Source organism: Bufo bufo, chromosome 4 (assembly GCF_905171765.1).
Source record: "Bufo bufo chromosome 4, aBufBuf1.1, whole genome shotgun sequence".
In the NCBI taxonomy this organism is placed as follows: domain Eukaryota; kingdom Metazoa; phylum Chordata; class Amphibia; order Anura; family Bufonidae; genus Bufo; species Bufo bufo.
This window is the reverse complement of record NC_053392.1, coordinates 306788609-306809402: the sequence shown is the minus strand read 5'-3', so window position 1 is coordinate 306809402 and position 20794 is coordinate 306788609. Positions and strand designations below refer to the sequence as shown.

At 43.8% G+C, this 20794-nt stretch overlaps 1 protein-coding gene across 1 annotated transcript in view; it reads right to left on the bottom strand.

The window, feature by feature from the left end:
• Positions 1–20794, bottom strand: part of LOC120999185 (peptidase M20 domain-containing protein 2-like) — a 132908-nt gene that overhangs the window by 65147 nt on the left and 46967 nt on the right. The window contains exons 3-4 of the mRNA XM_040430061.1: positions 4504–4652; positions 2188–2330 (exon numbers count right to left, since the gene is read on the bottom strand). Of these exons, the coding sequence (XP_040285995.1) occupies positions 2188–2330; positions 4504–4652 (292 nt within the window). The remainder of the gene's footprint in view (positions 1–2187; positions 2331–4503; positions 4653–20794) is intronic.

Sequence of the window (20794 nt, the reverse complement as noted above, 5' to 3'; positions counted from 1 at the left end):
AAAACTACCACAGTGCACTCAGCACACAATTCTTTTGTCTGGGAAATTAACAATTGCCTCACTTGTAACTCATCTGGAGTTATCTATTTGATACAGTGTCCATGCAAGCGCCAATATATTGGCAGAACAAAAAGATTATTGAAAGTTAGAATAAGTGAACACATATCAAATATTAAAAAGGGCTATCTGAAACACTCCCTCTCAAAACACTATGATGAAGTGCATAACAGGGATCCATCGAAATTGTTTTTTGTGGCCCTGGAAAAAATCGATAGACATTGGAGAGGGGGTGATTATATCAGGAGAATGTCCAGAGCCGAATCAAAACATATTTATGAATTTGGCTGCCTATTACCAGCAGGCCTGAATTCGGACCTGGAGATTTTTGGTTTCTTATAGGATGCTGTTCCCCTCTCTGATGGGAGATCCCATGTTTAGCCTTCCTGGCTCTGGGGCCCCCCGTCCGGGAGGAGACCGGCATCCATGACTCCTGAACCTCACTTTCTACATTTATCTCATTGGTAAAAATTCTCTTACAAGCCCTTCCCTATGCATTTCATATATTCTATATTCTTATATATTTAAATTTTATATCTTCATATATTTATGTATTAATGTCCCCAGATATATCAGCCGATGTTTATTAGTGTGTAGAGAAAGGGTTAGCGTGTATGTATATTTATTGTTTTTAACCATCCCAATTTTAATATGCATATTAATAGCATTAGAATATTAAATATTTTAAATTGCATCTGAATATTATCATTTTTCATCTAAATATTATGTCGGGTAGTTTACTACAGTGTGTTAGTTGCTTGTGCAATAAAAAACGCAATGGTTGTTGAAAAACCGCACGAATACCGCACTCAAAACCGCATTGGCAGTTATTGTCTCCAGATGATCCGGATTCCTGTTTTTGTGGATCACCATATAGACTATAAAAGGTGGAGAATGATTGATGGCGCTTTGACCACTGAGGAAGGGGTGTAGACGCCCCGAAACGCGTCTGGTAAAGGAGAACGAAAAGCGCCCACCTAATACACCGGATTCCCCCCCCCCTATGGATTGCATGGCCATGCACGAATGAATTTCCAGCAAAGCCAAGTACAGACACAGCCTCAGCGTACATTGCTGTTCAGAATCCTACCTGTTGGATCTCGCGATACTGTGACGTCACCCACCTGAAACTTACGGCGGAAGACGCTCAGACGGCCGGCATCGCTCGCCTCGAGGAGACGCCACACAGCGAGACACATCAATAAGGAACCAGGTAGGAACTGAAAAATTATAAGTCTGGGACTTTGCCTCTACTGTCCTGATAGGAGTGGACCCTCCTGCAGGAACTAATATATACGGTGTTCGCTCATACTGGAGACAAGCCGTTAAAAAGTGCCCCATATGAGGAACTCTTAGGACGTTTTTCATCCATCCCACTCACAGATACTGACACTATTGCCCTAAGTGTCACGGAGTGCGGCCACGGAATTTGCTACCCCGACTACAGTTGTGTTAATCAAATTGGTACCATATTATAGTTATTTTATGTTTATTGCATTTTATTGTGAATGTATTTTAATAGTGAATGTATAATTGTTATAACCTTATCTGGTCCTAGTAAAACTATTTCCATATGACACAGATGTCGTGAGTGCTCGCTCTCTCTTTTTTATCTCAAGCTTCTATGTCTCTACTGTAGCCATTGATTGGTTGGTACATTGGCACAATTAAAGTTTTTTACTAGAGCTTTATAGTGTACACGTTTTCAGCAAAAGTGGGGACCAACTGGCCATGTGCATCAATTTTTGCTCCAAATGCTTGTGTGTACTCTTGGCTGTAAATTATAGAAAGCTTTTGGCCAGATTGATGTCTTTCTATAGCATGACTACTCAGTGAAGTGGTAGAGAATTAGGCAGTAGGGGCAAGTTTATTGTTAAGGTACGGTAACACAGTCAGGTGTCCAAATCAGAAGTGGATCATAAGGAGAGAACATATAAGGAACAGATACAACTTCTCTTTTTTTAATCTAATTCCTGGTTTTGGCTTCCAAAACTGCATTAAGAAACCTGAATGTGTGGCCTTACAACTAATAGATAAATGTGAATAAAATATTGAAACATATAATGTGCAGAAGTCCAATCTCTGCGGAATTCTTAACACTATCAGAAAGTTAGTCAGTTCATTTCTCACCATGAACTCTCCAGGTGGGTTTCATTTGCTGTCTTAAGACAGAGATATTGTTGTATGCAAGAATAGCAGCATCTAAAGCGTTAATTCCTTCCCATGGGTATGCAGAAGCATGAGAAGCTTTTCCATAATACTTCACATTCACACTAGGAAATAAAAAAGACATTTTAGCAATTATTTTTCTTTTCTATGGAATATAACCAGTGCACAAGTTAAAAGGGATGAAGATATGAAGACACGGCCTTTGGTAATTTTAAGGGGTATATACAGTTGCAAGAAAAAGTATGTGAACCCTTTGAAATTATATGGATTTCTGCACAAATTGGTCATAAAATGTGATCTGATCTTCATCTAAGTCACAACAATAGACAATCACAGTCTGCTTAAACTAATAACACACAAAGAATTTAATGTTACCATGTTTTTATTGAACACACCATGTAAACATTCACAGTGCAGGTGGAAAAAGTATGTGAACCCCTAGACTAATGACATCTCCAAGAGCTAATTGGAGTGAGGTGTCAGCCAACTAGAGTCCAATCAATGAGATGAGATTGGAGGTGTTGGTTACAGCTGCCCTGCCCTATAAAAAACACACACACCAGTTCTAGATTTGCTTTTCACAAGAAGCATTGCCTGATGTGAATGATGCCTCACACAAAAGAGCTCTCAGAAGACCTAGAATTAAGAATTGTTGACTTGAATAAAGCTGGAAAGGGTTATAAAAGTATCTCCAAAAGCCTTGCTGTTCATCAGTCCACGGTAAGACAAATTGTCTATAAATGGAGAAAGTTCAGCACTGCTGCTACTCTCCCTAGGAGTGGCCGTCCTGTAAAGATGACTGCAAGAGCACAGTGCAGACTGCTCAATGAGGTGAAGAAGAATCCTAGAGTGTCAGCTAAAGACTTACAAAAGTCTCTGGCATATACTAACATCCCTGTTAGCGAATCTAAGATACGTAAAACACTAAACAAGAATGGATTTCATGGAAGGATACCACAGAGGAAGCCACTGCTGTAAAAAAAAAACATTGCTGCACATTTACAGTTTGCACAAGAGCACCTGGATGTTCCATGGCAGTACTGGCAAAATATTCTGTGGACAGATGAAACCAAAGTTGAGTCGTTTGGAAGAAACGCACAACACTATGTGTGGAGAAAAAGAGGCACAGCACACCAAAATCAAAACCTCATCCCAACTGTGAAGTATGGTGGTGGGGGCATCATGGTTCGGGGCTGCCTTGCTGCGTCAGAGCCTGGACGGATTGCTATCATCGAAGGAAAAATGAATTCCCAAGTTTATCAAGACATTTTGCAGGAGAACTTAAGGCCATCTGTCCACCAGCTGAAGCTCAACAGAAGATGGGTGTTGCAAAAGGACAACGACCCAAAGTATAGAAGTAAATCAACAACACAATGGCTTAAACAGAAGAAAATACGCCTTCTGGAGTGACCCAGTCAGAGTCCTGACCTCAACCCGATTGAGATGCTGTGGCATGACCTCAAGAAAGCGATTCACACCAGACATCCGAGGAATATTGCTGAACTGAAACAGTTCTGTAAAGAGGAATGGTCAAGAATTACTCCTGACCGTTGTGCATGTCTGATCTGCAACTACAGGAAACGTTTGGTTGAAGTTATTGCTGCCAAAGGAGGTTCAACCAGTTATTAAATCCAAGGGTTCACATACTTTTTCCACCTGCACTGTGAATGTTTACATGGTGTGTTCAATAAAAACATGGTAACATTTAATTATTTGTGTGTTATTAGTTGAGGCAGACTGTGATTGTCTATTGTTGTGACTTAGATGAAGATCAGATCACATTTTATGACCAAATTGTGCAAAAATCCATATCATTCCAAAGGGTTCACATACTTTTTCTTGCAACTGTATTTATATACATACTGTATGTGTGTGTGTGTGTGTGTTGGGGTGTGTAAATGTATTACAAATTATGTCTCTGCTTCATATTGCAGGGGTCATCAAATGCTGTAGAAGAGAAAATAAGAAAAAAAGGAAGGTCCATTTATTTTAATGGGACTGAGCTGTTCCTCGGCCACGTGACTGATGAATGTGACATCACTGGCCTAGGAAGAAACCAAAGCACTCTCTGGAACGCCACAAACTCTTCCAACAGTTGATCGTCAGGGGTGTTTGGAGTCAGTCCGTCACAAACCACATATCCTCAGGATAGACCATCAATATCAAAATCCTGGAAAACCCCTTTATGTTTATAACTATCCAATTGGTTTTGCAATTAAAATGTTCTCATATTTTTTACCATGTTAACACTGTCAATGTCACTACTGTATTACTCACTCATGTATGGCTTCAGCTGGAATATAACCTGCATCGCCTTGGCCAGGATGAGCCATAAGCACGACATCCATATCTTCAAAGGCTCCAGCCTTGAGAAGATCAATTTTCCCTCCACCATCTTCCTCAGCAGGTGTTCCTAACACTGTGATCTAAGAAATGGCAAACATCTGCATAAATATAAACTTACAATCTAAATGTCTAATAGTAATACAAAGGTAATATGTGTGCAGAATTGGACTGGGGTGCCTTGGGTCCACCAGTAAAATTCGTTCTTAGGGCCCACTGTACTGCTACATGTAAATAATATCTGCTTACACAACAGAAGACAGCAGCAAGACCTTAAAGATGATTAATTATAGGGGTCCCTGCAGAGTATTCCATAAGGCAGGTCCCTGATGAAAGAGGATTCTGGAAGTCCTTCTTCTGTATCTATAAGGCCTCTTTCACACTTGCGTTGTCCGGATCCGTCGTGTACTCCATTTGCAGGAGGTGCCCGCCGGATCCGTAACACCGCAAGTGAACTGAAAGCATTTGAAGACGGATCCGTCTTCAAAATGCGTTCAGTGTTACTATGGCACCCAGGACGCTATTAAAGTCCTGGTTGCCATAGTAGTAGTGGGGATCGGGGGAGCAGTATACTTACAGTCCGTGCGGCTCCCGGGGCGCTCCAGAATGACGTCAGAGCACCCCATGCGCATGGATGACGTGATCCATGCGATCATGTCATCCATGCGCGTGGGGCGCCCTGACGTCACTCTGAAGCGCCCCGGGAGCCACACGGACGGTAAGTATACTGCTCCCCACTACACTTTACCATGGCAAACAGGACTTTAGCGTCCTGGCAGCCATGGTAACCATTCAGAAAAAGCTGAACGTCGGATCCGGTAATGCGCCGAAACGACGTTTAGCTTAAAGGGCTTCTGTCAGCCCACTAAACCGTTTTTTTTTTTTGTTTACTAATAATCCCTATACTGCGAGCTCTGCATACATAAGTTAAATAATCATTTTTGTTCAGTAGAATTTGATAAAAAGCGATTTTTAAAATATGCAAATTACCTTGCTACCAGCAAGTAGGGCGGCTACTTGCTGGTAGCAGCCGCATCCTCCTATCCTAATGACGCCCCCTCCGCATTGTGATTGACAGGGCCAGGGAACGGAATCGTTCTCTGCTGGCCCTGCCTGTTAGCATTCAAAATCTGGCGCCTGCGCCGCGGCCGTACCTATCTTCAATCTGCGCAGGCGCACTGAGAGACAGCCACTCGCTCGGCCGCTCCATCCTCAATGTGCCTGTGCCGATGACGTCACATCTACACCCGGCGCAGGCGCATTGAGGAGAGAGCGGCCGCCTCTCAGTGCGCCTGCGCAGATTGAAGATACGTACGGCCACAGCGCAGGCGCCAGATTTTGAATGCTAACAGGCAGGGCCAGCAGAGAACGATTCCGTTCCCTGGCCCTGTCAATCACAATGCGCAGGGGGCGTCATTAGGGTCGCAGGATGCGGCTGCTACCAGCAAGTAGCCGCCCTACTTGCTGGTAGCAAGGTAATTAGCATATTTTAAAAATTGCTTTTTATCAAATTCTACTGAACAAAAATGATTATTTAACTTATGTATGCAGAGCTCACAGTATAGGGATTATTAGTAAACAAAAAAAAAAAAACCGGTTTAGTGGGCTGACAGAAGCCCTTTAAGGCCGGATCCAGATGAATGCCTTTCAATGGGCATTAATTCCGGATCCGGCCTTGCGGCAAGTGTTCAGGATTTTTGACCGGAGCAAAAAGCGCAGCATGCTGCGGTATTTTCTCCGGCCAAAAAACGTTCAGGTCCGGAACTGAAGACATCCTGATGCATCCTGAACGGATTTCTCTGCATTCAGAATGCATGGGGATAATCCTGATCAGGATTCTTCCGGCATAAAGCCCCGACGACGGAACTCTATGCCGGAACAGAACAACGCAAGTGTGAAAGGGCCCTTAAATTTAGACCTATTGGGAATCTTGTTTTCAGTCTAAATATCCAATAAGCTTCCCTTTGTAAAATCATTCTTTTAATATTTCCACCTCTAGGGGGAGTAGTTACTCTTTCTATGGCATAGGCACAGAAACTTTTCAAACGCCGATCATGTTCTAAAACAAAATGTTTTGCTGCATTTGAAATATTCACATATGATGGATTCGTAATGTAATTAATGTTCTCCAGAATTCTCATTTTGAATTGACTAGATGTGCTTCCTACATACAATAAATCGCATTCTGTGCATTCTATGACATATACAGGTGAAACTCGAAAAATTAGAATATTGTGCAAAGTTCATTTGTTTCAGTAATGCAACTTAAAAGGTGAAACTAATATATGAGATAGACTCATTACATGCAAAGCGAGATATTTCAAGCCTTTATTTGTTATAATTTGGATAATTATGGCTTACAGCTTATGAAAACCCCAAAGTCACAATCTCAGGTACCCTTTGCTCAGGGGGTATGGATTAATTAGCTGACTAGAGTGTGACACTTTGAGCCTAGAATATTGAACCTTTTCACAAAATTCTAATTTTAAGCTGCATTAATGCAATTCCTTTTAAGTTGCATTACTGAAATAAATGGACTTTTGCACGATATTCAAATTTTTCGAGCTTCACCTGTATAACCTCTGTTGTGTTACAATTGATGTATGTTTTTATGGGGAAATTAATTGTATGATCCGAATTGTGAAAAGTTTTTTTAGGAATAACAAAACTTCATGTTTTACAAGGATGGCTTCCACACTTGGAGAAGCCTACATATTTCATCCAAGTACTAGATGCCGCTTTGTTATTATATGAAAAAAGTGAAGGAGACAATGAACTAGCAAGAGTGGGTGGTCGTCTAGAAACTATCCTGCACCCATTTTTAAGTAACTCAAAGAATCTCATCCTCAAATAAGATAGGTATACATTTTTTGATGGCCTGTTGTATTTGTACTAATTGTCTACTATAGGTAAGAACCAAGGCAGGTTGTTCAGAGTTACCCTTTTTTTGTTTTCAGTATTTTTAAATAACAAATCCTTTCTAGATTTTTTTTGTGCTATTCCCAGAGCTCTAACAATCATGCACTGTGGATATCCTCTGTTTAACAAACAATCTATGATTATTTGACCTTCTTTATGAAACATATCATCCGTGCTACAGTTTCTTCTAGCACGGATAAATTCTCCCATGGGAATTGCTTTAAAGGGGTTGGCTACCTTATGCATAAAAAAAAAAAAAATGGCCCCAGATAATAACTAAAGCCAAGAGATATTAGTATAATGATAGATATACTGTGTATGTATAATTTTTCTAATGTGTTCCGCATAGTATGCTCCCATAGATGACAGTCTTGTGGGCGGAGCAGCTGCAAAGTGAAAGTAAAAATCCCAGCATGCATCACAGCAAGCATCTTCAGAGGAGTGGTCACATGACATCCCTGGCCAACTGTGATACCATAGTAACAGCACCTCAGGTGTCATCTCATCACAGACAAGTCAGCATCTGTTTGTCTATTTATCTATATTCTATCTATTTCATATATATCTATCTCATATCTATCATATCTATCTATCTATCTATCTATCTCATATCTATCAATTCAATTTTTGGGATACTGTCTTATGTAAGGGCTCTTTTTTATTTTTTGAACAATTGTCTTAGGTAGGGTCTCATTTTTTGCAGGATGAGATGGCAGTTTAATTGGAACTATTTTGGGGGGCATATGCCTTTTTGATAGCTTGGTATTACACTTTTTGTGATGTAAGATGACAAAAAATGGCTTATTTTACACTGTTTTCATATTTTATTTTTTTACAGTGTTCACCTGAGGGGTTAGGTCATGCGATATTTTTATAGAGCAAGTTATTACGGACGCGGCGATTCCTAATATGTCTAATATGTTTTTTTACTTTTTTTTTTACTTTAACACAATAATAGCATTTTATTAAAAAAAAGTTTTAGTGTCTCCATAGTCTGAGAGCTATATTTTATTTATTTTTTGGGCGATTGTCTCATGTAGGGGCTAATTTTTTGCGGGATGTGGTGACGGTTTGATTAGTACCATTTTGGTGTACATACGACTTTTTTGATCACTTTTATTTATTAGTGAGGTGGGCAAACTTTTTATTTCATCTTTTTTTTTTTTATGGCATTCTGGGAAAGTAACATTCATAGATCAGGTCGTTATGGACGCGTTGATATCAAACGCGTAGTGTATTTAATTTTTTATAATCGGTGATAAATGTGCAAGATTTTTTATTTATTTTTTTACTTTTATTCACTTTTTTTTTTTTTACCCAGACCCACTTGGTTCTTGTAGATCCAGTGGGTCTGATGCCTATATAATACACTACAGTACATTATATAGTGTACTGTAGTGTACTGTGACTTTACACACAGGCTGATCAAGCTGCTGCTGCCTTTAGCAGAAGCCTGATCCAGCTTAGCTATACCATGGCAAGCCAAAAGCCTGTTGCCATGGCAAGCGTCAGGTTGCCATGGTAACCATCAGCGGCTGCCATAACAGAGCTCCCTCACTGTTAACCCCTTTCATACCGCAGTCCCTATGGACCGCGGCATGGCAGGGGTTAAACGGCTCGACCATCGTGAAAATTAGAGAGGGAGAGGAGGGGGGGGATTGGGGAATAGCCCGCTAAGTAAATAAAATAAGGGGGCACATTGAGGGCTGCAGGGGGGGAGGATCGGGGAATCGCGTGTAGAACTGGTGCAAGGATTTTTGCCACCCTAGGCAAAAGCTAATTTTTGCCGCCCCCTTGACTCCGCTTACTGACCACGCCATTTGACCCGCCCCTTTTTTGTCGGCCACCCATTTTTTACAGACAGTTCCCTTCATTGTGGTAAGGCCACGTTTTCTCCCTCCAGCTACATACCATGTCATCCACAGATCCCCATCAGTGTCATCCACAGATCCCCATCAGTGTCATCCACAGATCCCCATCAGTGTCATCCACAGATCCCCATCAGTGTCAGCCACAGATCCCCCATAAATGTTATCCACAGATCCCTCATAAGTGTCATCCACAGATCCCCACAAGTGTCATCCACAGATCCCCACAAGTGTCATTCACAGATCCCCACAAGTGTCTTCCACAGATCCCCACAAGTGTCATCCACAGATCCCCACAAGTGTCATCCACAGATCCCCACAAGTGTCATCCACAGATCCCCACAAGTTTAATCCACAGATCCCCACAAGTGTCATCCACAGATCCCCACAAGTGTCATCCACAGATCCCCACAAGTGTCATCCACAGATCCCCTAAGCAGGGGCGTACATAGAAATCATTGGGCCCCATAGCAAGAATTTAGATTGGGCCCCCATGCCCGTTCCTAGTCTCCCCCACTATACGCCCTGGCTCCTCTCACTACCCTCCCTAACTTCTCGACCTGCCCCATCTCATGCAGCAGTATTTTGTTCTACAAAATGGCAGTACTCATGCCGGAACCCAACAGACCCATTATAGTAAATGGGATCTGGTAGGTTCCGGTGGTGTTCAGCATATTTTGACAAGAATATGGGGCATTACATGATGTAATACCACCCAACTTTCCAGCTGTCCAGCATGGCACATGCGTAGAGACATAAGAAAAGTGTGAGGAAGTGAGATTACACAGAGGCAAGTGAAGTGAATAAATTAGCTAGGAGGTGGTGCCGCGGGCCCGGTCTTCCCGCCCGCTTATAAAATATGGAGGCACATTGAGGGCTGCAGGGGAAAAAACAACATTATATCTACATTTTAGAAGGTTCTGATCTCCACAGTCACGAACTGTGGAGATCAAAACCTTTCCTCTGTGCACTCTGTGGCAAGCTGGGCACACCTACCGTCAGGGGCTGCTGTAGGTAGGGCGGTACTGACGCTCAGAAGTCTGACAGAAAAAAGCAGAGTAGGAGCAGGGAGCGTGCCTATGGCAGGGGCAGACTGGGCATGCGCTGCAATGCGATGAGGAAAAGCAGCGCATGCTCATTTACACAGTAGGCATGGACGGAGCTTCTCCATGTCGCGTGCAGCCATGGACGGACTGGCTGCTCATCAGAGTGGGGCTCAGGGGGCATGGCTTCAGATTGTTGAAAAAATAGGCATATCTACTTAAAGACATATATTAGGAAATATCCTTTTTCCCTGCCTCCCCCACAGTTGCAGAAAATGCATGGAGAGTGGCCAACCCCTTTAAGTGTATGGATCGGATGGTGGCTATTAGCTCTGAGAATAGGATTACCTGCAACATGCTTGCGATATGTGTGCGTTTGTATATTCTGATCTGGGATACCTATCAGGGTTATATCCAAGAAGTTGATGCTAGAGACATCATAGGAGCAAACAAATAGCAGATTATAAGGATTATCATTAAGGTATTTAAAAAATTAGGGTGTGGCAGATACATCGGAACTCCAAATAAGGAGCAAATCATTGATGTATCTGCCATACCACTCTATAGTCGCCGTAAAGGGATTATTGTCACAATAAATATAATGTTCCTCCCAGTAAGACATAGAGAGGTTTGCCAGCGATGGTGAAAATTTGGCTCCCATCGAAACTCCCTGGATTTGCACAAAAAATGTCTTATTTGGAGGAACATTATATTTATTGTGACAATAGTCCCTTTACGGCGACTATAGAGTGGTATGGCAGATACATTGATTATTTGCTCCTTATTTAGAGTGTCGATGTATCTGATATATTTATACATAGTAATTAAATCTCCCCTCAGTCATCTTTTTTCTAAAGTGAATAACCCTAATTTTGATAATCTTTCAGGGTACTGTAGTTCCCTCATTCCAGTTATTACTTTAGTTGCCCTCCTCTGGACCCTCTCCAGCTTTGCTATGTCTGCCTTGTTCACAGGAGCCCAGAACTGTACTCAGTACTTCATGTGTGGTTTGACCAGTGATTTGTAAAGTGGTAGGACATCTATTCCCCATCACAGGCATCTATTCCCCTTTTGATGCAACCCATTATCTTATTGGCCTTGGCAGCAGCTGCCTGACACTGGTTTTTGCAGCTTAGTTTGCTGTTCACTAAAATTCCTAGGTCCTTTTCCATGTCAGTGTTACCCAGTGTTTTACCATTTAGTATGTACGGGTGACTTGCATTATTCCTTCCCATGTGCATAACCTTACATTTGTCAGTGTTAAACCTCATCTGCCACTTCTCTGCCCAAGCCTCCAATCTATCCAAATCCATCTGTAGCAGTATACTGTCCTCTTCAGTGTTAATTACTTTACACAGTTTAGTGTCATCTGCAAAAATTTATATTTTACTGTGCAAGCCTTCTACAAGATCATTCATAAATATATTGAAGAGAATAGGGCCCAATACTGAACCCTGAGGTACTCTGCTAGTGACAGTGACCCAATCTGAGTGTGTACCGTTAATAACCACCCTCTGTTTTCTATCACTCAGCCAGTTACTTACCCACATACAGACATTTTCTCCCAGTCCAAGCATTCTCATTTTATATACTAACCTTTTATGCGGTACAGTGTCAAATGCTTTGGAGAAGTCCAGATATACGACATTCATTGATTCACAGCTGTCAAGTCTAGAACTTACCTCCTCATAGAAACTGATTAAATTAGTTTGACATGACAGATCCCTCGTGAATAGAGTTGAGCGGACACCTGGATGTTCGGGTTCGGCCGAACTTCACAAAAAAGTTTGAGTTCGGGACCCGAATTTGACCCCGAACCCCATTAAAGTCACTAAAGAGCACTAAAATGGCTCTAAAAATGTCATGGAAAGGGCTAGAGGGCTGCAAAAGGCAACAAAATGTGGTTAAGAGCATGGTAAGTGCTCTGCAAACAAATGTGGATAGGGAAATGACTTCGTAAAAATAAAAAATAATAATCTTGATCTAGGAGGAGGAGGTCCATATGGATTAGGAGGTTGAGGAGGCGGTGAATGTGGCAGTGTAGGTGGAAGCGGCGGTAGAGGAGGGGGGGGAGGTAGCCAACACTGTTTTTTTGTTTTGTTTTTTATTTTATTACATTTTTTTTTATTTTTGTTCAAATTTGGGTAAACCCCAAAACATTGGGAAATATAAAAAATAAAACAAAGAGAGTGCGCTGGAGTACAACAATGGCTGGGTGACGCCGGTATACAAGTCTATTTTGCACAAGGTAGGGACAAGTCCTGTGGGATCCCTGCCTGGTTCATTTTAATGAATGTGAGCTTGTCCACTTTGGCTGTGGACAGGCGTCCGCGCTTGTCTGTGATAACCCCCTCCAGCCATGCTAAACAAACGTTCAGACAATACACTGGCTGCAGGGCAGGCTAGCACCTCCAAGGTGTAAAGGGCAAGCTCAGGCCATGTGCCCAATTTGGAGACCCAGAAGTTGAAGGGGGCAGACCCATCAGTCAGTACGTGTAGGCGTGTGCACACATACTGCTCCACCATGCCGCACGTCCCCGTGACGTCCACGATCCAATTGGATATCTTCCCTATCCATTTTCGATGTTCTTTTATGCGCCTACCATGGTGATCATGGGTAAGGGGGAATAAGGGTTCCATGCCGGAGAGGGAGCCTGAAAAAAGGGATACCACATCCAAGGGATGTCAATGGCTGAAATGTGATCGAGCGTAAATGTGGGACAAGTTGTTAAAGCAGAAGGATCGAATGAAAAGAGCGGGCACACGTCAATTAAAGACGAATTTTAGAAATTTAAGTCCCTGTCACCTATGCAGAGCAGGGATTTTCAAAGGCAAAAATGGGTTAATGTCACCCACCAATGGAACAGACGATTTTTTAAAATTTCGGTCCCTGTCACCTATGCAGAGCAGGGGTTTTTCAATGACAAAACTGGGTTCATGTCACCCACCAATTGAACAGACGATTTTACAAAAATTAGGTCCCTGTCACCTATGCAGAGCAGGGGTTTGTATATGGCAAAAATGGTAAAATGTCACCTGAGAATGTAACAGACGATTTTTAGAAACTTAGGTCCCTGTCACCTATGCAGAACAGCGGTTTATTCATGGCAAAAATGGTAAAATGTCACCCAATAATGTAACAGACATCTCCCTGTTTTGCTGTGCTGGTGCCTCTGTGCGACCACCGCCTCTTCCTCCAAACTGCACATGTAGTGTACGGGAACTGTAATGCCCGTCACTACAGAAGTGTCACTTGTTGTGCTGTCATTTCCCCTTATTTATGGGGAGGTTGGTATGAGTCATCTTCATAATGTAATGCTATGTACTTCCCTGTTACTGTGAAATTTGCATGTGCAGGCCTGCTAGGGGTGTTATTCCAGCTCTTAGTCACAAGAGGGAGCTAGGGAGCCCTAGTTTATATAAGGCCCAGTCAGGGAAGGGAAAGGCAGTCTAAGGTTGATAGTCTAGTCTAACCAGAGATTAGACAATGTCAGAGTCAAGTCCAGGCCTGAAGCCTTCAGACTAGGAGAGGGTAATGCAGTCCCTGTAACCGGGTTCCAGATCCAAGGAGAAGGTTCCCCTCCTGAATTCATATACGCAGAAGCAGGAGTGCTGAAGTTTCTAGAGCCTGAGGAAACTGAGAGAGAGACAGAGGCAAGTCCAGAAAAGCAAGAGGTACTCAAGACAACAGAGGAGGTACTTGATAGAGATAAAACCAAGGATATACGCCAGAGCTAGGGCATTGGACCTTGGAGAAGAGTTTCTATGTTCCAGGATCAGTCAGGAATAGAGTGCAAGCTGCCTGTACTGCAAGTCCTGTGTTTAACACTCTAAAGTCACCTTGCTATATATATATATATTGCCTGCATCAACTGTATTGAAAATCAACTGTCTTCAAAGGAACTGCGCTTCCGTCAATGTCCCTAAATGATGACTACTAAAGTTTGAATTCTGTTTTAACATCACGTGGTTACTCAGTTATTCCTGCTATCAGCAAACGGCGTGCCACCGTTTAATTGGCACTGGCGTCACGAACATTTCTCATCATCACCTGCCCTTGCAGAGAGTCAGCCGTCTCAGGTTAGTGTCTATTGCACTACAACACCCAGGAACATTTCTAAACCTAACTTGAGTACGCTGCACCTCTCTTTTGGCGTCACGAACAGGATACGCACGCTTTCTAGTGCAAGAAGCGTGAACTTTGTGCCTTATACAGTTGCCCTGTGACCAAAGTGACAAATTGCCTGTTTTATTAAAGTGGACTTTGTGGACTGAAAAACATACCCAAAGTGTGCCTAAAACCTCCAAAAAGCGCTGTGCAGTGTTGCGCTATCAAGAGGAAAGAAATCGCCACACCGGAGTGTGGTTTTATGGACTTTTTATCATCCTGCTTGCTGTCAGTGAATAGACAGCGGATTTTGCTAAAGATGGCCGCTGAGCTTGCTGAATTTACTGCTGCGTCATCTTCATCCCGAAATTGCGGGAAAAGTTGGCACCTTTATGATGAAAAAGCGGGAAAGGGTTCAAGGTCAGGCGCCATAGCCTGTCTGGACATTTGCATGTCTGCCAGCATGGACTCCGCCTTCCGTATACTGGAATACTTGGGGGGCGGCCTCCCAGTGCAATGGGAGGATCTGGCTGATCTTATTGGCGCCACCCTGTCGCTCTCCAGAGAAGGATCGAGCATGTTGGAGAGTGAGGACTGCTCTGCTACTATGTCTGCGCCTGAGCTATTGAAGACGGATGTCGTTGGTGTCGAGCCAGAGGAGGCTCCACCGGCCTACTCTCCGGGACCGGAGAGACCCGCCTGCCCGCCACTGGGGAAAGAACCGGAGCTCCATTATGGCTCTTGGAGAAACTTCTTTCAGCCCTCTTTCAAGTGGTCCTCATTGATGGCAGAAATCCGGGAGGCCGCTATAAAGAGGAACACAAAAACTAAAATTTACTATGAGGAATTAACCAAGACTATTCACGAGCGTCACACCAGTACCCAACCCCGCCTGGAAAGGAGAAAGGGGTTGGTGGTGTCCTTTGACAAAACCCGTGGCTACGGGTTCATACAAGACTACCTAACTGGCAGAGACTTATACGTCAACAGGAGATCTGTTAAGAGAGACTACCTCCCTTCGTATCAGCATAGCCTCCGCGAGGGAGAGGAGGTGGAGTTCACCCCTGCCGAGAGCCTGATAGGCCCATATGCGACTGCTGTGACCCGTCCCAAGCGAGAACCTGAGGACTGGGAGGCAGAAGAAGACTACTCTGGCTGCGAGCGGGAACCTGAACGCTCTCCAGAACCGGCCCACCACGCCTTCCAGGAGCGAGGCTCCTTCATTGGGCCTAATGTCTTCTGGCAGCCAACCGTGTTGGAAAAATGGGTGAGCCCCTATCCTTCCCCCGAGCTGCCTCGTCGGGAGAAGACAATCCAAGACTTGGAAAATCTCAAGGGACTCCGTGTTACCCTGGAGAATATCCGTAAGGGAAAGAGACCCGATGTGCCACCGGAGCCTGACGCGGCCGCGTCCGACGCATCGTTGACTGTACCTGCGCCGGCGACGCCAGCAGAGGACAACGATTCCGACACGGAAAGCATCGGTGACCAGATTGTCCGGCTGGAAGAAAAGTTGCGGGAGCTGCGCAAGATTGCCACCGCCAGGATCCAGACGCCGCCTAAGAAGGATGAGGTAAGGGTGCCTGTCACCACCCGTAAACCACCTTCTACTAATGTTGCTCCGTCCAGGTCCCAAAGAAGACCCCCTATTGCTGTGAATTGCTGCACAGAGCCCACCGGACCGCTTGCGGCGGCGGTACCAAGTTCACTACAGCCTACAGTAGTTATGCCTGGACCGGTACGGTCCACAAGAGTGTTTACCCCTAGGCCTATGGGGCCAATACCTATTAGGGGTCCCTTCACTTTGCAGCTGCCCCCTAACACTGTAATGTGGGCACATCCTCCTGCAGAGGACTACTACAGGCCGTATTTGCCAGCAGAGCCAGTTGATTATGACATGCCACTGTGAATCAGCCTGCTAGGCCTTTGATTTATTTTGCTAAAGAATGATGTTGAAAGCTTAACCCTTCCAGGACAGGAGTCCTATGTTTCTTGGTCGTTTGTTGCAGCTGCCAGTTTATCCACGGCTCAGTGGTAGGTGTTAACCACTGAAGTATTAAAGTCAACGAAGCCAAGTTTGTTTCCAGGACCTCCTGCCTGCTTTTGCTATCCCACGCCAAGTTGTGCCTGTTCCTTTGTTGCACCTCTTACCCTTAACCCCCTTTTCAGGTTGATCAGGGGTATTACAGCACTTGTTTTATATTGTGCAACTTGATATTAAGGAACTGTGCCCGGAGATAGACTCAAAAGAACCTGAGCCTCTGAGATTCTTACTCTTTTTTAAAGGAAATGTGCCCAGAGATGGACTCCACCGCATGAGAGCCTCTGTGATTTATAGGAAAGTAACCTGGGTACGGACTCATATTTGTTCTTTGAGCCTCCAAGAACTTTTATACTGTTTTACTGTTTCTTGCTGTTCTATTAAGGACAATTTGCACATATGGACTATCCTGGTATTAATGTCACGCTGTGCCAGGTCAGCGCCCCAGTTCCATTCACTATCCTGAGAGAAGAGAACGACGCCCCTTGTCACCACCCTTCACCTTTGCCAATTGGACCTGATATGAATGTAAATGCAGATGAATTACATATATGTATGCCTGCATGTCTCTTTTTCTATTTCAGGTGAAAATTCCAGTTGGGCGGGCCCTGATGGAGTACGAGGTCGTACTCAGCTTAAAGCAGCGGGGTATGTAGTGTACGGGAACTGTAATGCCCGTCACTACAGAAGGGTCACTTGTTGTGCTGTCGTTTCCCCTTATTTATGGGGAGGTTGGTATGAGTCATCTTCATAATGTAATGCTATGTACTTCCCTGTTACTGTGAAATTTGCATGTGCAGGCCTGCTAGGGGTGTTATTCCAGCTCTTAGTCACAAGAGGGAGCTAGGGAGCCCTAGTTTATATAAGGCCCAGTCAGGGAAGGGAAAGGCAGTCTAAGGTTGATAGTCTAGTCTAACCAGAGATTAGACAATGTCAGAGTCAAGTCCAGGCCTGAAGCCTTCAGACTAGGAGAGGGTAATGCAGTCCCTGTAACCGGGTTCCAGATCCAAGGAGAAGGTTCCCCTCCTGAATTCATATACGCAGAAGCAGGAGTGCTGAAGTTTCTAGAGCCTGAGGAAACTGAGAGAGAGACAGAGGCAAGTCCAGAAAAGCAAGAGGTACTCAAGACAACAGAGGAGGTACTTGATAGAGATAAAACCAAGGATATACGCCAGAGCTAGGGCATTGGACCTTGGAGAAGAGTTTCTATGTTCCAGGATCAGTCAGGAATAGAGTGCAAGCTGCCTGTACTGCAAGTCCTGTGTTTAACACTCTAAAGTCACCTTGCTATATATATATTGCCTGCATCAACTGTATTGAAAATCAACTGTCTTCAAAGGAACTGCGCTTCCGTCAATGTCCCTAAATGATGACTACTAAAGTTTGAATTCTGTTTTAACATCACGTGGTTCCTCAGTTATTCCTGCTATCAGCAAACGGCGTGCCACCGTTTAATTGGCACTGGCGTCACGAACATTTCTCATCATCACCTGCCCTTGCAGAGAGTCAGCCGTCTCAGGTTAGTGTCTATTGCACTACAACACCCAGGAACATTTCTAAACCTAACTTGAGTACGCTGCACACACGTCACTCACATGACCTTGATTCCATGTGGGGTCTAGTACCTCATCATCTTCCACCTAATCTTTACCCCTGCCCTCCTTGTCGGTCTGCAGACTGAAGAAAGTCGTAGCAGTTGGTACCTATGTTTTGTCATCATCAAAAACATGCTGCGGTGGTCTTCCCATGTCTTCATCCTGAAACATAAGTGGTTCGGCATCAGTGCACTTAATCTCTTCCACTTCTGGGGCAGGGCTATGTGGAGGGCCCATGGAATCCCTGCCAGCAGAGTCATCAAAAAGCAGAAGAGACTGCTCCATGACTTGGGGCTCAGAATTCTTGCCTGATTTGCAAGGGGGTGAGTTGAAAGACAGATGGCCATGGGCTGTAGGTGCCAACTCTGAGCTTTCATCAGGGGACTGGGTTGGAGACAATGTGAAGGAACTGGAGGCACTGTCAGCAACCCAATCTAATATCGCCTGTACTTGTTCTGGCCTCACCATTTGTAGAGCCGCATTCGGCCCTACCAAATAACGCTGAAGGTTCTGTCACCTACTCGCACCTGAGGAAGGTGTTTCACTTGTGCGTGTAGCTGGCACAGATCGACCACGTCCTCTCCCTGCAACAGGAGCTCCACCAGCAGCACCATGACCGGGGCCACGTCCCTTTTTTGACGCTCTCCTCATTCTTTGTGTTCACCAACCAAGCTAACAGATGGTTTATATCAGGCGACAATGTAACCGCCAATAGTCAACAATTAAGTTCACTGACAGTAAGGCAGTGCCGGTGTCATAAAGAGGAAACATTTCTTGAAGTCACACAACAGTGTGACAGGAGAATTTTATACAATTACTTCACGGTCACAATTTGTCAGCCAACAATGTAACAGCAGTACTGACTGGTTGTATTGGACTGTCAGAAATGCAGCAAAGGCCGCAAATGTAGTATCTTGCACAAAATGGGTGTTTTTTTTAAACCAGAATATAACAGCAGTATTTATCGCTTGTATTGGACTGTCAGAAATGCAGCAAAGGCCGCAAATGTAGTATCTAGCACAAAATAAGTGTTTTTTTAAACCAGAATATAACAGCAGTATTTAACGCTTGTATTGGACTGTCACAAATGCAGCAAAGACCACAAATGTAGTATCTTGCCCAAAATGGGTGTTTTTTTAAAACCAGAATATAACAGCAGTATTAAGGTACTTTCTGGCAAAAAAAAATATGATTTTTTCACCCACAGTTAAACAGATGGATTTAACTGATTTTCTTTCACTATCAAAAATGCAAGTGTACTTTTTAGCAAAAATAAAAAAAATTGTCCCCACAGAATCTAACAGATGGATTTACTTGGATTGTACTTTACAGAAAAAAATGTGAATATGTCACCCCCTGGGTCCCTGAACTCACAGACTGATTCCCTATATTATTTTCCCTTCCCCTGGCACATATGCAGTGCAGGTGCACTTAAACAATGGGTATATATTGCCCACTGAACTAAAAGAACAGGATTAAATTATTGTCCCTGGCACATATGCACTGAACTTGCACAAAATGGCTGTCAACGCCCACCTAACTAACAGACAGATAAAACTTATTTTTCTGTCTCACTGGGCTCAGGGAAGGGTACAAAAATGTTGCATTGCACCCACAAAAAGTAAATAAAAAAATGCTGTAGATCGCAGAGTTAACAACAAGTTCTGATAACAGATAGATTCTTTCCTATTCTCTCCCTCACAGCAGCAGCATCCTATCCCTACACTAGTAAGAGCAGAGTGACATGCGGCGCTATGTGACTCCAGCTTATATAGAGGCTGGGTCACATGCTGCTCTGGCCAATCACAGCCATGCCATTAGTAGGCATGGCTGTGATGGCTTCTAAAGGCACACGAGTTAAACGCTTGTTGACTGGCTGCCCTGCAGCCTTTCAAAAAGTGCCATTAAATCGCCGAACATCGAACCCGAACTTTTACTGAAAAGTTTAGGTTCAGGTCCAGGGTCCAAAAATCGTAAAGTTCGGTACGAACCCGAACTTTACAGTTTCAGTTCGCTCAACGCTACTCGTGAAGCCATGCTGATATGGCGTTATTTGCTTATTTTCATTGGGGCGCTCCAAGATAGAAAACCTTCAAACAGTTTACCCACGACGGATGTTAAACTTACCGGCCTATAGTTTATCACAAGAAATAAAGAGCTGTATAGACATGGTTATGTGACCACAACCCAGAAAGGAAGATAGGAGCAATAAAGGTAAGAAAATGTACAAGTACCTTATAAATGATTATTTAAAAGATATATCTAAGCCACAATGCAGTAATTAGATACCAGCGCTGCTGCAATAAAGGTTTCACCAACTGTAACAGAGTTCCATCGCTGCTGGGTCCCTCAGGGTTAACTGCTAGTACCCTTAATATTACAAGAAAACTATCAGTGTACGGTATTGAGCTGTCTTCAGCTTCCTCCTTCAAGAGCATGGCTCTGGTCGGTAGCTCGCACGCACAGGGGAAAAGCCACATTGTAGTTTCCAGGAGAGAGAACCTTCAGTGTGACGTCACACACTCGTGGCTACGGGTGCCTCCTGAGTACACACTTCCTCCAACACGTTTTGGAATGCTCGGATTCCTTCATCAGGAATAAGTGTGTTTCTTACTACCTTAAAGGGACACTGACAGGCCCTATAAACATAT